Source organism: Desmodus rotundus, chromosome 4, assembly GCF_022682495.2.
Source record: "Desmodus rotundus isolate HL8 chromosome 4, HLdesRot8A.1, whole genome shotgun sequence".
NCBI classification, from domain to species: Eukaryota; Metazoa; Chordata; class Mammalia; order Chiroptera; family Phyllostomidae; genus Desmodus; species Desmodus rotundus.
In genome coordinates, this window is record NC_071390.1 from 173,876,678 (window position 1) to 173,894,272 (window position 17,595).

General features: G+C 44.9%; 1 protein-coding gene across 10 annotated transcripts in view; it reads right to left on the minus strand.

Annotated features, from left to right (window-relative positions):
- The window catches only part of CC2D2A (coiled-coil and C2 domain containing 2A), an 89,214-nt gene that overhangs the window by 33,475 nt on the left and 38,144 nt on the right, over positions 1 to 17,595 (minus strand). For all 10 annotated transcript variants that reach the window (XM_045182744.3, XM_045182741.3, XM_045182747.3 and 7 more), the window contains 7 exons: positions 17,162 to 17,318; positions 16,130 to 16,368; positions 14,381 to 14,558; positions 8,691 to 8,847; positions 6,092 to 6,239; positions 3,494 to 3,632; positions 296 to 499 (listed from right to left, as the gene is read on the minus strand). In XM_045182744.3, the coding sequence (XP_045038679.2) occupies positions 296 to 499; positions 3,494 to 3,632; positions 6,092 to 6,239; positions 8,691 to 8,847; positions 14,381 to 14,558; positions 16,130 to 16,368; positions 17,162 to 17,318 (1,222 nt within the window). The remainder of the gene's footprint in view (positions 1 to 295; positions 500 to 3,493; positions 3,633 to 6,091; positions 6,240 to 8,690; positions 8,848 to 14,380; positions 14,559 to 16,129; positions 16,369 to 17,161; positions 17,319 to 17,595) is intronic.

The window sequence follows — 17,595 nt, forward strand, 5'->3', positions numbered from 1 at the left end:
CTTATCTTATTGTATTAAAATGGCATTGAACTTTTGCCTAAAGCAGGCTAATTTGCCATATTAACACCTAAGATATTTCTCAACCCTGCAATTCTAATTTTTCTTTGTTTATGTCTTTCACTATATTGAGATAAGATGTTATTTAAACATTGAATTTAAGAAAAATAATGAAAAGGTTATGTTAAGTGCTAAAAAAGAGAAACTAGTATTGTTACCAAGAATATATCAACAACAAAATTCATATAAAAAAGTTGACCAAGTGGCACAGCGATGTTTTACTACAGCCATTTCTTACCTGGAATACCTTTTCCATAATTTCTCGGTCATATGCTGGAATTTGCTTATAATTTCGGAATTCTGGCACCTCTTGGCTTCTAAGACGCAGAAGCCTGAATCGTTTGGATCTATTTAATTCCTCATCTGACACGAAGTTAAATTCCTGCTGCAGCTGTTCCAGTCGAAAGAAATCAGGGACATAGGACTCACCGCTGGTAGCAACCTATAAAAACAGAAAATACAAAACTCTAGACAATGGGCAGATTTCATCCAAAGAAACCCAGCCCTGAGCTTTGGGGAATGGAAGCTTCTCTGTTTTCGATTGAGAGACTTGAAATGTCCTGCATTTCATTTAAAGGCAAAGTACACTGAAATGTGATAGTAACAAGAAGATGTTAATATATTCATTCAGTAGCTATAAAAAGTACCACATCTGATCTCACCTGTAAGTGGAACCTAATCAACAAAACAAACAAGCAAACAAAATAGAACCAGAGACACTGAAATACAGAACAGACAGATAGTAACCAGAGGGGAGGTGGGAGGGAAATAATGGGGGAAAGGAGGGAAAGGTCATCAAGGAACATGTATAAGGGACCCATGGACAAAGCCAATGGGGGACAGGAGTGAGGGTGGGAGGTGAGGGCAGGTGGGGCAGGGAGGGGAAAATGGTGGTGGGAAAATGGAGACAACTGTATTCGAACACCAATAAAAAATGATAAAAAAGTACCACAAATAGTTTTTTCAAAGAAATAAAAATGATAAGGTTCATCTTTGGTATGTATGTTCCCCTACTAGGTATTATGAAAATATACAGACTGAAAAATGAGAGATTTATATTAGTGTATTACTAGATGCCTACTGCAAATGAGATTACATGAACAGTGTATATAAAATCTAATATGTGTGTCTTAAATTTATATTTTTAAATTAAATTTATCGGGGGTGACAATGGTTAATAACATAAAAGTTTCAAGTGTACAAAATTCCTAACACATCATCTGTATATTGCATTGTGTGCTCACTACCCACACTCTAGTCTTCCTCCGTCACCACATATTTGACCCTCTTTATCTTCTTCATGTTTTAAGTGTATTTTACACTGTAACTGTTTACTATTCTGATGCACATATGTAGATAAAAGCAGCAGAGTCAGCTGACCACCTTCACTTAGCTCCAGGGCCATGCCTTCCTATCTCTCTGAACAGCCCCTCCTCCTAGCCTTGGTCATTGAGAACAGTGAGCCAGATATGCGTCTGCACAGTTGCACGGGAGGGATGGCTTCAGTCCTACTGAAGGCTGAGCATGTGTAGGGGGCACTCCCCGCAGGAGTCTGCTAGCCCCTCTGCTGGGTGCTCTGCCAGCGACGACCTCCTCCAGGGCGGAAGGAAGGCCAGGGAGCGGAGGTTTGCTGGGCTTTGTGATGGGAGAGGTGATCCGGCTGTGAATCCTGGCTCACAGACGGAGACCAGTCAGGAGGGCATCCCCGTGCTTTGTCCTTCTGCGGGAAGGCAAGTCGTTATACAGGTGACACGTGTGCTGTGTTACCTCTGATTTAAAGACAGTAATGGAATCACGATTCGAAAACTTCACGTGGAAGAGACTGCCCTTTAGGTAGGTGATAGGATCTGTTCCTTCCAGCGCTTTTCTCATGCACACTAGAAGTACCATGTGGCAAGGAGAGTGTACAGAGGCAAAAGTCAGAGGCTTGTTTTGGGACTTATCTTAGAAATACTGGGAGAGAAATGAAAATTTTCATCCTGGTTATAATCATCCTGCGGATGAACTTACACTAATAACCATGATCACAGGATGTGTTGCTATGGTCACTTTCTGTATCATATACTTGTTTATGATGTTTTTGTGGGGACTATGATCTCAGGAGTAAAAACATTTGTATCTGATGCCGAAAGATAATTTACTGACCAATGACCTATTTTATTTATAAATTCACTGAAGAATTTTAAATGTTATGATAGATACAAGCAACTTATCTCATAAATACTTAAATGAAACCTAAATAATAATCAAATTAATCATTAAACAGGAATACAAACAAAACCATCATTTCTTAAAATGCCCCATCAACCCTTCCAGGTGTGATGGAAGGGGCACAGACTCTGAAGTCAGATGAACTTGGATCTGAGTCCTCTACTAGCTGTGTGACCTTGAGGAAGTAACTCTCTAGAAGGAAACTCGAGGAGTTTTCTCTCCATAGAAGGGGAAAATTAAACCTTTCCTTAGGGTTTTGCAGAAGTTTGAGGTATCAGTTACAATGGCAACAGCCAATATTTATTGCACACCCATTATGTGCCTAGCAAAGTACTGATATGCAGCAGCTTATTTATTGTGACAGTGTTAGTGCAGGAAGCTAGTTAGTTAAGGAGGGGAGCAACGGGAATCAGACATTAAGCCTGATCCACTGGGAAGCCACAGCACTCCCAGGTTTCCCAGGGGGCAGCTGCATCCTCTGCTGAGGAGACCTAATCCTCAAAGTGGGCAGGAAGAGTCGGTTACCCGTTATTAGCCGAGATTACCGAGGGAGGAAATTTCCTCCACTGAGGCATGCACAGTAGAAGGCAAGATGGTGCAAGGGGAGATAAGCACTCGCGCAAAACGGTGACATAAAGGGCGGAGTCTAATCTGGGAAAGGAATCAGATTGGATAAAGGCTTGAAAGTGTGGAAGGTCCAGGAAAGGGATTGGTTAGGGGGCGGGCCCAGCACAAGCCTGGGAAAACCCAGAAAGTAAGTTAGATAGTTTGAAAGAAAGCCTGCTCCTTCCTGAAAACCAAGAAAATACATGGAGGGTTTTCAAGGATCTTGGAACAGTTGCTGCTAGAGCCTCCCTACCCTCTACATCCCAGGGTGCATTATTGCCCTTCACCCCAATAAATCTTTCCACTCCGCTAAAACTTCTCCCACACATGTGCCTTTTGAAATTCCTTTCTTGCAATACCACAAGAACCCATTTTCACTGGCAACAGCAGCACTGTGAGGGCATCTCGGGGCTTAGCCACGAGTGCCTACCTTGCTCACACAGCCGGGTAGGTGCCGAGCTACCACTTAAACCGGTCATTCACTCAGCACTCATGCTCTTAAGCACAACGGCATAGAGCGCAGGACGAAAGACAGTGTGTGTAAAGGCTGAGCCATTTCTGTTATTGTCATCACACCCCGTCGAGAAAGAGTGTGTGCTCAGTTCTCCTGCCACATTACCGAGATCAGCTGCATCAGAGGGGCGTTGCTGGGGTCATTCGGATCGAGCTTGGATTCCGCTGCCCACTTGGCCAACCTTTTCATGTCCGTCAGCCCTGAGGCGCCGATAGATGAGATGGCGTCTGCTCTTTTCAAAGCACTGAAAAAAAATTCATCCAGGAGATGGACGCAACCACAGAGCAGTTTGCATCAGGGCCACAGAATCCCGGAGACAACCTGCTCAATGAAGCCATTATTCTCCACAACAGAACATTGATAATAAGGGTGACTTCTGCCATTTTTCTTTATCTGAAGATTGCTATTCAATACATTCTAAGGACAGTAAATAAGTAAGAATGGTGGCAGAAAATATTTGCAAACCACACATCTGATAAGGGCTTAATATCCAAAATATATAAGAAACTTATACAACTCAGCAGCAAACAAACAAACAAACAAAACCCCAACTAACTAAAAAATAGACAAAGGAACGAAATAGACATTTTTTCCAAAGAAGATATTGAAATAGCTGACAGGTACGTGAAAAAATGCACAACAGAACTCATTATCAGGGAAATGCAAATCAAAACCACAAAGAGATATCACCTCACACCTGTTGGGATGCTTATTGTGGAAAAGAGAAGAGCTAATGAGTGTTGGCAAGAATGCAGGGAAAAAAGAACCCTTATGCTCTATTGGTGGGAAAGTGAACTGGAGCAGCCACTGCAGGACACAGTGTGGGTGTTCTTCAAGAAATTAAAAGTAGAATTTCCATGTGATCCAGCTATCCCACTGCTGGGTATATATACATGAGGAAACGAAATTACTGTCCCAAAGAGGTGTCTGCACCCGCCTTGGCCCTGCAGTGTTATTTACAATGGCCAAGGTTTGGAAACAATCTAAGTGTGCACTGACAGATGAACAGATAAAGACAATGTGGTGTATACATACAAAGGACGCTATTCAGCCATAGGAATGAAATCCTGCCATTCCGCACAGCATGGATGAAACGTGAGGGCCTTATGCTAAGTGAGATAAGTCAGGCAGACAGAGAAAGATAAATACTGTGGAATATTAACCGCCCCCCCACCCCGCCGCCAAATGTATACAGGGAACAAACTGGTGGTTGCCAGACACAGGGGGTCGGGGAAATGGCTGAAGGTGGTCAAAAATGATAAATTTCCAGTTATAGGTAAGTCCTGGGGATGTAATCAACACAGTGACTCTCGTTAACAGTACTCTATTGAATATTTGCAAGTTGCTAAGAGCATAAATCTTACAAGTTCTCATCACAAGGAAAAATATTTGTAACCGTGGGTGGTGGTGGCTGTTAACTAGTTATTCTGGTGATCATCTGACAGTATGTACATATATCAAATCATGATGTTATACACCTTAAAGTCACTCAATGTCATCTGTCAATTGTATCTCAATAAAATGGGGAGAATAAAAGGAGGGGAAGGGCTGGAAATGTGACTGTTCCTACAGCTGCCCAGGGCATGCAAGTACCCCCGAGTCCCAGGACCCAGGCCAGTGAAAAGGAGCCTCTGAACCTGGTGCGGGGTGCCCCGCAGGCTCACATTCAGGCAACTGGGGCACCACTTGTAGCTGAGGCAAAAAAAAAAAAAGTGAGAGAAAGAAAAATAAACACGCACCTAACAGTAAGCACCAACTTTGGGCAGCCGAACTCCAGGGAGGCGAGGGTTATCAGCACAGTTGAGCTGCGCGTTATCAACAGTGCCGCATTCCTCGTTAACTCTGCAGAGTTGGAGCTTTAAGCCCCAAGACTTTCCCTGGAGTGAAACTCAATCAAATACATGCCAAAAGCTTATCCTGAAGGCAGGAGCAAGCCTCCACACTGGACATGGCGGCCAGTTTCCCTGACAATGTCCTTGTTTTTTATCACATGAACACAGGTTGGTATTGAGATGGAGGGGGCCTATAAGGAAAAAAATACAAGCCTGTTCTATTTTTCTGCATGTTGCAAATGACAGTCTGTAACTTGGAAAGTGTCTTCTGGATGATCAGAATATGTTCTTTTATTTTATGGAGAGGCAGCTGAGGCCTAGGATGGTAAAATGATCCATTCGAGACAAATCTATTGAAGGATGACAGAAACAAGACTCGAACCCAGGACACGTGGCTCTGACCGTCCTGGCTGCTTGGACAGGCATCACCCACAAAGAAAGGGGGCCTGCCTAGGGGTCTCCATCTTCTGTTGTGAGTAGAAAGCTAAGACTCTAGCAATCATAGACGGAGACTGAGCACAGGGGCTCTCATAGAACCAGAAGGTTCAACACTAATCATCAGTAGCAATGAACCTTTACCATCAGGCACTGCTTGCTCCCCCATCTGTAAAACAGGGAGAGCACTTCACAGAATTTTTGTCCAGATTAAATAAGATGAAGCGTTCTTCGCTGTTTCTGTCCCTGGTAAACACCAAATATTTGATAGGCCATTGATATCTTAATTTTTACCTTAAGAACAATAAACCCCCCTGAAAATATTGGCACAGGGCAATCAACGGAATGAATGTGATTTGCAAGCTTTTTGCCCCCAGTGGATATTGTTAACACTACGGCTGATATTGCTCTTCAGTTTCTTCCAGCCACGCGTTACCTCCTAAATCCAATGTTCTGCTGTGACAGTGGAGGAATTAAAGGTATCCCATTTTCTCCAACGGCCCATGCCACGCTGTTGGACACTTTCCCCGAGGTCATCAGAATCAGCTGATTACTGCCGTCGGCTTCAAATGACAAAGGCACACCTAGGGAAAGACCACACCAAACAGGGTGTTGCTTAGAAAGGGGGAGTAAGCCCAGTTCCCCCGTAAGAGAGCAGACAGTAGAAAATGGGACACGTGGATGGGGTGGGGTGGGGCGGGGAAGACAAAATTCAACATCACTGAACTCCTGCCAGTGATGACACTCGGAATCGCTGGTTGGCTCTGTCTCTGACAACAGAGTGTGGCCATTATGGATGACACACCTGGAGTGGGACCATCTGTGTATACATTGTGGCTTTGACACTTTCCAGCGGTGGGACCACAGACAAATTCCTCAGCTGCTCTGAGCCTTAGCTTCTTAATGTATAAAATAAGGAGGGTAACAGCATCTCCTGCAAAGGAGGAGACCATTGTGGAGACCTTCCTTTATTCATTCACTCGGTAGACCCTTATGCGCCCCCTTACATCGTGCCAGGCGCTAACTACTCCAGGCACTGAAGACAGCAGTAAAGAAGCCAAACTGGTAACAATCCCTGATATCATGGAGTTCATATTTGAGTAGGAAAGATGGGCAATAAATAAGATTAGTAAGTTAAATGCAATACATAGTATGTTACCGTAGATACAAAAGAGAAACATAAATTAGGGAAAGTATACGGAAAATATGTGTTTTGGGGTGTGGGGAGGGGTTGAACTTTCAGAGAGAGTGGCCAGGGGAGACTCCAGAGAGGGGACTTTATTTTTTTTTTAAAGATTTTCTTTATTTTTTAGAGAGAGGGGAATGGAGAGACAAAGAGAGGGAGGGAAACATTGATGTGAGAGAGAAATATCCATAGGTTCCCTCTCGTAAGCGTCCCTACCACGTCCCTACCAGGACTGAACCTGCAGCCCAGTCATGTGCCCTGACTGGATGTTGAACTGGCGACCCCTCCCTTTGTGGGGCGACGCCCAGCCCACTGAGCCACACCAGTCAGGGCAGGACTTTTAAATAAAGGCCTGAAGAAAGGGAGCAGGTGAGACGGTGGAATCCTGGGAAAGAGCATTGCTTGGTGGAAGGAACAGTGTAAGGGCCCTGAGGTGGATGTGTTCCTGGAGGGAAGAATAGTGGGTTAAGTGAGGTCTTGCTGGCCAAGCACTTAGTGCCTGGCAAACAGTGACCACTCAGTAAATGTTTGCTGTAGGTGGGCTATGCGGCCACAGTAAAGCCTCAATGATTTGGCCCCCACAGAATGAAAATGAATGATAAAATCTCTTTCAGCAGTATGTTTGATTAACTAAAGGAAGAAAAGATTTTCAAGCACTTCATATAGCAACTTCACACTCTGCATTTCCATTTGATATTATTAATGCAAAACCATCCTGCTATTATACTATAAGAGCAACTTTGTGTTTTTCAAAGATTTTTCCTACATATTAAACATTCCATCTTGATCTTCAAAATAACCTGGTAGGGCTCTAAAAGAGGTAGTACTAGATCTATTTTATGAATGAGGAAGAAGGTAGTCAAAGTGGTTACATGACTACTAGGGGCACACAGCTTGTCAGTATGAGAGCTGGAATGAAAGCCTAAGTGTTCAGACTTTCAGACTAGTAATTGCATTTGGGCCTCAAAGGATCCTTGCAGATCTCCGGGTGTGACCTCACCATAAAAAATCACCAGACCCACAAGGAAACAAGCCACCGTGAACAAAGGTGACTGAACCAGACCAATGAGCCGGTAGGTATTAGAACGACCACAAGCAGAATATTTCAAAAAATGTTTAATATGTTTTAAAAATAAAGTAATGAATGAATAAAAAAATGACTGAGTCTGAGAAAAAGGACAGAAAATTATCACAGCTGACCAGACTGGTTGGAAAAGAACTAAATAGACTATCTAGAGGTGGAAAAATACAACAATTGAAATGAGAAACACAATGAGGAGTTGCATTGCTTAGGATCAGCCACAGAGTGATTTCACAACTTGGGAGAGAGATGCAAAGAAACCACACAGAATGTAGCAGGGAATTAAAATATATTAAGTACAAGAAACATAGTGGAAAGAATGAGGTGATCCATCATTTATCTGACCAGAATTGTAGAAGAAGATAAGAGAGAATATTAATTAATGATCTCCCTATTACAATTATTCAAGTTATTTCAACTTTTCAGCCTTAAAATAATACCATGATATATACTTTTTTTTGCATAAAACTTTGTCCTCATTTCAGATTATTTTCTGAGGAAAGATTCTTAGAAGTAGAATTAAAGTATCAAAGGCATTCTAGCTGTCCTTAATTCACGATGCCAAACTACTTTATACTTGCAAAATTATATGACTTCACTGGCCACCAGTAGCGTGTAAAAATTAACTTTACAAAATTATGGTTTCTATTTGAATTTCTGATAGCGATTTTAGAATTATCTGGTTGACTGAGAAGTGAAAAAAAAGGTACGTTCCAACCTGACAGTGAAACTGTGAGCCATCGAGGATAATCGGGTGCCCATACATACCACTTCCGACTCCCTCGTGGTCCAGGGTCACGTGCTGGTTGCTGCTAAACTCCACTTCCTCGATGGGAGCCCTCCCACTGACCACGGTGCTTTCAGGAATAGGCAGGAACACTTCTGCTAGCAAGGTGGTCCCACTGTGTCCAACTGTCTCAAAGACCTGAAATCGATGAAGAGAAGCAGCTGCATAAAAATAGCAATAGAGCACCTACTGAATGGGAAGATACTCGCGAATGTTATAGCCTGTAAGAGATTGAAATCCAAAATGTGTAAGAAACTCACGCAACTTAACACCACAGAAACAAACAATCCAATTAAAAAAAGGGCAGAGGACCTGGGTAGACAGTCCCAGGTCCTTCGGTCAGTTCCCCACTGTCTAACAGCCATGTCAGGGACCACGTCGAACATCCAGATCGTCTTCCTGTTTCCCACAGTGCTTTGCACGGTGCATTTGCTCAATAGAAAACACTTTTTGGGCTGAATGTAACAAACTGCAGGCGGTTGCAGCTTGGTGAGGTGGATAAGAGAACAGGTTCTGGGGTCTGGGCGCTGGCTCTGCCACTTTGTGGCTGTGTGACCTCAGCAAGTTACTGAACTTCTCCACATCACAGCGTACCAGGGACAATAATGCAGCTACATGGGACTCCATGAAGATTCAGTGAGTTCCTATACAAAAAATGGTGTCTGGCATATTGTAATCATCCAGTAACTATTATCTTATACCTAATATTATTAAATACCAACACCGCTCAATGCATAGTGATGCCCAAGCTTGTTTTCCAGGGCTTTTCCCTCAGTAATTAGTTCTCAGAGGGCAGAGCTATGTCAACTTTTGGACTTGGTTCTTCTTTACCATTATATCCAATCACCGTGGTGCAATGAGCCTGAAATTTAGAGTCGAACAGAACAGGGTTTGAATTCTTCTCTGCCGTTGACTTGCTTCATGTTAAGTTACTCAGTATCTCAGAAGCTCAATTTTTCTATCTTTAAAATTGGGAGAAGAAAAGTACCCGTGGCTTTCTGCGGGATAACGTGAGATAGCACATGTAAAGAATGTGGTTCTGAAGCAGACATCTGGGAAATGTTATTCCTAAAGATTTTCCCCATTTTCACGGGTCCCTGTCCATTCCAAGCCCTCACTTCTCCCATTTAGACAGCCACACCTGTCTCCACCTTGCCCCAGATGATCCATTTCCCGACATCGGCCACGGCCCCACACCTCCTCTTCACCAGCTGCGTCCTCTGCTCTGCACACTCCAGGGGTTCCTGATGTCTAATCCCCTTGGCTCTGAGGGACAGCTCTCCACAGTCCGACTCACCCCATTAAGTGCATAGATAAGTTGTATGTGAAAAAAAAATGTATCCTGGCTTTATGTCCACAAAGGACCAAGAGCAACCATGAAAAGGAGCTGCCCTGAGTGAACCAGGGTGCTTCTCCAAACAGGATCGTTTTTCTTGTTCCAAGAGTGCAATTCCACCCTTGAGCCAGAGAAATCAGGGGAGGTCCTGGGGAAGGAAACTCAAGTAAGAGCCAGCTTGGTTAAACAGAAACTTTCCCGACCTGAACCCACATGCCAGGAAAATGAAGGCTCAGTGGGACTGATTCATCAGGAAAAATGATAATGCAAAGAACTGTGAAAGCCACCCAGCCGTATTATGCAGTGTGGGGGAGGCCAGGAGATGAATACGGGATGACGAAGCCATAGATGTGAGTGATAAAGAAATGGAGGTAATCATCACGAGCTCTTATTTCTAAATCAAATTTCATTTTTGTAGAAGGCCTAGCATTTATTTGGGAAAGGCCTTGAAGCTGAGATTCCAAGGTCTCTCTGGAAGGTCCCGGTCCAACTCCCCTGCCCCCCAAAGTCGAATCTCACCTTCCTCTTGGGGCCAACTTTTTACTTTCCTGCTTGTTACTCTCTTAAGTCAAACTGTCATCAAGTCCTGTCACATCCTCCTTTCCAGGCTACACTATTGCTCTAGTCAATTCTGTCCTCCCATCTTCACCGCCAGGCTCGGTCCATCCCTTCACTCCTGGCTTTTTGTGCTGGACTGACCTTTGGTTTGAAGGACTGCTTTGGCATTGTTATCTTCAGCCTGGTTAGGACGCATTGAGCCTCATGGTTTCAAACACACAAGAAATGAAGCATCGCAGTCCCCACTGTCCCTTCCAGGGTCCTGTGCTCCCACACACAGCTGAGTATTATGTTTTTGTAGTTCTCCCTCTATTACCCCCTCACTGGGTTTAAAGGCCCCAGAAAGAGGGCTTTGTGGCCGCCTTTTCTACACATGGCTTCCAGTTCTCGCCCACACAGCTGGCACAGTGTTGGACACTGAGTTGGCTCTTAGCAAGCAGAGAGCATACGTTCATGCCTTGCCTGCTGACTTGCCAATTGACGCGTTATAGTTTTGAGAATCTCGGAACTTTTTCTGAAATAATTAGGCTCTACAGTTAGGAATTTGATAATATTGGCATAAACAGATGCGTTTAAGGCGATTTTTCCTACCCTCTTAAAGTTGCCAATAGTTCTTGAACCTTCCCTAATTCAACTTGCAATTATTTCTAAAATTTTCAAATGGCGTAGTACCATGCCTAGAGTTGAAATAAAATATCCCCTAAATTAATTTCACCTGTAACTGTGATGCAATCATGAGAAATTATGCCATGAGCCATGCCGCCATGGGATTTGATCAGTTTCTACATATTTATAGGTAGCTTAAGAACTTAACCAAGACTCCTTTCATTTGTAACTTTTAAAAGAAGTTTACATAATTCAGCTCTTTGGGTAGAGCTAAGCTAATTGCCTCCAAGTGTATTCTTGGTATTATAAAATAACGTTTTGCTTGTTTATTAAAAAAATTCACTTCATAATATTTTAGTGAATTACTCTTTCACACTACTTTAAAAATTATTTTGATTGTAATGTCCACAAATTAATATTCAAGACAGGACACAGGACATAGTATTTGAGGCTTCTCTTATACTTTAAAATATCATATGCAATGAAATATGGGTGAACTAGTGAGTGGAAGGTGAAGGAGGTCTCGCCTTCCAGAAAACTCGGAACTGCCAGGATGACTGCCCAGGTGGTCCAATCCACACAGGCATGGCTGGGCGGGTACCTGCAGGCAGGGGTGGGCTCCTCTCCTGCCTTTTGTCCTCTGTTCAGTGGGACGCCTCCTTCTTTCCTGCTATCTTATCTGCGGCTCTCTCTCACCTCACAGTAGCTGTCTGTTTGGTCTTCTCACCTTACTCTTGCCCTTCTCACATCAGCTTTTCCTCTGCGGGGAGCAATGGGGAGGACGTGTTAAGGACGGATATCAAATCAGGGGGCAAACTCTGAATAACTGAGACCTTTGCTGTGCTGTGGATGAAGAATGGGAGAGACTCAGAGGCCCCCAGAGACCCTTCTTTATTAAGGGCAGGTGACAGGGAAGTGTCACCTGGAGATAGTGTTTATTTACTTTCTGCATTGAGTTTTATTCTTCACACAGACAATTTTCCATGTGCAGTATCAGTCTTACTTGAAACTGAAGGTTAAACGCATGTATTCAGGGCCAGGGCAGGAGGTCCATGTGGAAACCTGATGGTGAGGGGCTTCAGAGCCAGCAGAGTACAACCGTGCCCCCAGGGCTTTGGGAACGGAGAGGTTCCAGGGCCCCTTACCATCCAGACACTGCCCCCAGCTCCTTGCTGCAGGGAATCCCTGGCCAAGAAGGGTCTCTCTTAATCAGGGCTTACTGGTACAAAGAATACTAGATTTTTCTCATGTCACCCTATCGGCAATGGGGTCATGCCTTTTGACCCATGGTGTGCCAGAATTTAAGTGGCTCAAATAATGGTGTGTCTCCCAGGGAGTGGCAATGAGGTCAAAGCTAGTCAGTAGGACCCAGAACCCCTCTGACGTGCTTTTGCGAGGACGGAAGAGGAGGAGCCCCGCTGGACCTGAGAGCTGAGGGCGGCAGCACTAGCACTGTGTATGCCCACCGTCATCTGCCAGAGGCGGCCCAGCTCACCTTCCTGGTGCAGAATCAGGTGACTTTTCACTCTCACCTTCAGGTGCAATCACCCCATTTCACTCTCTGCCTCCATACAGAGTGTTAAACCCGAGATGTCTAGTATGCTTCCTTCCCACTGTCGAAAAGACCACCTATCTTAGTTGCCTTAAACTTATACCGGTTCTAGAAGGTTTTTAACTATCAAGAGGTCTAGGCAGAGGTTGGTATTCACAATGCTGAACAACATCCACAGCCAAGAACTAACCAATCAGAAGAAATTTCAGCCGCACATGGGAACAGGATCCTGGAGGCATTGGCCTTATTCAGATGAGACTTGAACTGGTCCATTGTGGGAAGGCCCGGGGATCTTGGGAGGAAGGTCTACGTGGCCAGGGTGGCATTTGGGGGGAAAAGGTCAGGAGCTATCTACCATTTGGTACAGAAGTATTTAAATATTTTAATAAGTATACAGCTCCGATTATGCCTCCAGATTTAATGTTAATTGCAATCAATGGGTCATGCCTGCTGGGACTATGGTGTTGAGAAGGATTCTGAAGTTACTTACACCCAGGACATGGTCAAGTAGTGATTTCCGGCAAGGGTGCTGGGTGGGAATGAGAAGTTTCTGCATTCCTGGCAGATAAGGGTGAGTGACCCCATGTGGGTGGCAGATGGCCAACAAAGGCACGCGTGTTGCACACGTGCAGCCCTAGTTAACAGCCCTGTTAGCGTCCTGGAAAAGAATCCCGATAGCGCTGTGAGAGAGGGTTCACCGGGAAAGTCTGAGACGCTGCTGTGGGTTGAGCAGTGTCCTCTGAAAATGGCTCTCCACCTGGAACCTCGGAGCGTGGCCTCATTCGGCAATAGCGTTATTACAGATGGGACTAGTTCAGGGTCCAGACGAACTCGTATTAGAAAAAGGCACACCTGAAGTCCAACAAAAGTATCTCCGTGCGAGACAAAAGGGACACACTGAGGTACAGAGAAGGCCACTGAAAATGGAGGCAGAGACCGCTGCTGTTTCATCACAGGCCAAGGAACTCCAAGAGCCACTGGAAGCTGGAGGCAGCAGGAAGGACTCTGCTCGAGAGCTTCTGGAGGGCACCTGGCCTGGCTGGCACCTGGGTGTCAGACCGCAGGGCCTGCAGGACTGTGCCAGTACAGATCGGTTGTTTTAAGCCACTGAATTTGTGTTGCTTAGCATGGTAGCCCTGGGAAACTAAAACAGAAATAAATATACTGCTAATGGTGCAATTTAAGCTAGTAGGGAGATTTATTATTTGGGGGGAATCCTAACACCTATAACTCGATCCTACCCCCCCCCCTTAAGCACCTGTGGTGATAGCATAATTGATTTCTCTGGTACATTATGCTAGGGTCCTGGTGGTACACGGTGAGACTGAGGCCCTCCTCTGATGAACGGGCCGAGAGCCTCCCTACCCCCACTTCCCTCAGCCCCCAACTCTTCTTGAGGCACAACCTTGAGCACTACGGTGAGTCACTCGGTCAACCCTGTGAGGATGTGAATTTGGGGAGCGGATCTCCTTCTGTCATGTCCAGGAGCAGGCCGACCTTTTCTGTTGCCCTTGAGAATCTATCAGGACCCCGACCTAGCCCACAGGAGATTTCAAACCATCTTGCACTGGCGATGGCCAAAATATTCTTGGGATGGCAACTATAATTAAATTGCGTACCTGCAGTGTTAAACTCTCCGGCCAGTTGACTATTTGCAAATTGAAAATCTGTCCAAAGTGAACTCGGAAGTCTGCCCCGAGTGGCCGAACTTCGGTCCTGGACACCTCCTTGTCATTGAAGATCACTTTTAAGTACACCGAGCGCCTCTTGACGTCTTCCCTTCGTAAGACCTCCCCCCTGCAGAGTGAGACATTCTCATTAAAAATGGGAGCCGGCATGAAAGATGGTCAAATCAATCCCGAATCTTCCCCTTACAAAATGTGTGGTATCTGAGATACAGGGGTGTTGGTAAGAGACTCAGTTCTAAGAGGTCTTATCACAAGGAGAATGTTTTTCCTCTTTCTTCTTTCCTTCTTTTTTATTGTATCTGTGTGAGATGATGGGTGTTAGCTGCACCTCTTGTGGTCATCATTTCGCAATATATGTAAATGAAACCATTACACCACACGCCTTACACTTACACAGTGATGTACGCCAATTATTTCTCAATGAAGCCGGGAAAAAACATGCTGTGTCATCATACAGTTTAAATGTTCATTACAAAATTATGTGGCCTGCTATTTATGGCTTCAAAATAGCGAATTCAGTGTTCAGGAATAGTTCATGTATGTTTGAATGCTATGAAGTTGAGACAATACACGAAAATGCATCAGAAGCTACAAATTAAAAATAAACTATTAATATAGTAACAGAAGTTTGAAACTAAGGAGGTTGTAGGTAGTCTGATAATGACCTCCTAATTAACCACTGTTTCCTAATTATCTCTGAAGGTGACTGACTTGACTGAATTCTCACTTCCTATGGTGGAATACTGACAACTCCTTCTGGTCCTGATAGGTCTCTGTTTACTGGAGAATTTAGCTTGGATCTGGCGGCATCAATGCTTTTAGTGGATTCCCTTTACTAGATTACCATACGCTGTAACATGCATCAGAATCACCAGAAACCCTGTGAAAACTCAGTTCTCTGGGCCCCGACCTGGAGTTTCTGCTTTAGCCAGTCTCAGTGGGACCCAAGAATTTGCGTTTCTAGCAAGTTCTCCAGTGATGTTGATGCTGCTGGTCCAGGGGTGACATGCGGAGAACCATCTCTCCAAGACGCAGCAAAGAAGCACAGAGGACATTTAAACTGTGTAAATTAAATGGAACTTTTAAAAGAGGATGAATATATACCTGTGTGTTTAGGAGTGTATTACATGCATAGATTTATATACGTAAAGTGAAGCTTCTGATTGTTTCTGTTTCTGGTGTCACATACTAACGACTAGAAATGTGTTTCTGTCAGCTCTGGAGCGTAGGCTTCAGATGGCCCAGCTTAAATATCCACAGTTCCTTTGGGAAGCTCTATAAGCTGAAGTCAAGGGCTGAGAAGAGACCTGGGTATCTGCGCCAGGGAGGGTGGGGATGTGCTAACAGAGGCCAGAAAATACACACTGAGGTTCGAGATAAAAGCTCCTAATCAAAAGCCATGCGTGCAGCAACTGTAAAGTCGCCCCCTACAGTCAGCTTCATGTAATGGGCTCCTGGGAAGCCAGCCGGGATACATTTATTAATTAGGCAGGTGAACCACGTGGAATGACGAAAATATGGACAAATATCGGAAATTTCATGTGGTTTAACCAAATATATATTGACAGAGAGTAAATGAATCTCCTGATTGTATAGTGTCAGGCGGGAGATGGGCAGGAGATGTACACTCCAAACAATGTGTGGGGACGTGTGCGCATGTGTGTCACATGTCAACCTCACCTGGGACACTGGTCGTTGGGTGTCACGCTCCCCGCCAAGCTCAGCTCTGGGACTAGCGTGGGCTCCCCAGGCCTCCTCCTGCTCCGGGATGCTCTCTCCCGCACCTGCTGCTCCAGCACCGCTGGACTAGCTGACTCCGGAGGGGTGGGTTTCACCGGATCCTCGCCAGGAAATGGCTCCTCCGCCTCCTCATCAGGATGTTCTTCCCCTGCTTGTTTCTTTTTCCTTTTCTTGGCTCTCTGTTGGGTAAGAGGCAACCTTATGTCAAACAGAAATGTTGTCACTTCATTTAAGAGCAGTCTTAAGAATCAGACAGACCTGGATGCAAACCCAGCTCCACCCCAGCCAGCTGTGAGCACTCAGACAGCTTACTGAGCACCTGATCTCTCTGTGCCTCCGTTTTCTCAGCTACAAAATGAAGGGACTCCTTTTGTAACTCCTAGGAAACTCCTTCTACGGCTGATGAAATGGGGTGATGCCCGCAAAGCACTTATCACGGTGCCTGGCCCTTAAAAGCACAAGCTTTTCGTTTGATTGTGAATGTAGGTTCTCGAGCCAAGGACACATCTTGAAATCAAAGGAAGACTGTGAGCACAAATGGCATCGCAAGTCACCCCTGTCTGTTCCTCATTGCCCCTGGGTGCAGTTTTGCAGGTCGTGTGTACAAAGAGATGTAGTTTCTGAGGGAGACCAGGAAGCTCAGTGCCCTACACTCAATGGGATAATGCATTAAAATGCTCGAGCAATTACATGTTTCTTCACTCAAATAGCCACAGGGTGATACCACAGGGCTATCTATGGAAAAAAACTGGCTCTGGTTTCAGCTAGCTCAGTGGCGTTTTGCAGAAATACATTCCTTAGCCACTCATTCTTTTGTCCCTTAGCAAGGGGGCAGGGAGGGAGACAGAGCAGAGCCAGCAGGGGACCCCATCTGCTTGCCCAGTTTCCCTCCTGCTGTCACACTGGGTGCCCTCCAGATGCTCCCCCTCCCCAAGGTCAGCCCAGTTCAGGGCTGAGCCACTGTGTGCAAACCTGGGCTTTCTTCCAGGCTTTCCACTGCTGATAGGCAGTTCTGTACTCCTCCATCTTCTGCTCGTACTCCTCTGAGAGTTCTTCCAACAATTCCCTTATTTCAGCTTGAATTTCTGCTTCATAAGCTTCTTCGTCGTCTTTCTGGTCCACTTTTTCCCTTTAAAATAATTTATAGTACTTTGGTTGTTTCTTGAAATTAAGTAATAGAGTAGTAACAATAGCAAATGCCTGTCCTGGGCTTGCTTTGTGGCAGGTCCTTTCCTAAAAGCTCTGAACGTGTTAGCTCACAGCCCCATGATGCAGAGACTTATCCGCACTTTATACGTGAGGAGACCGAGGCGCAGGAGGCTAATAACTTGCCTGAGAACTCCACCACTAAGCGACAACGCCACTCTGAGTTAAATGACCCAAGGGGCGTACTGACACAGTGCCCA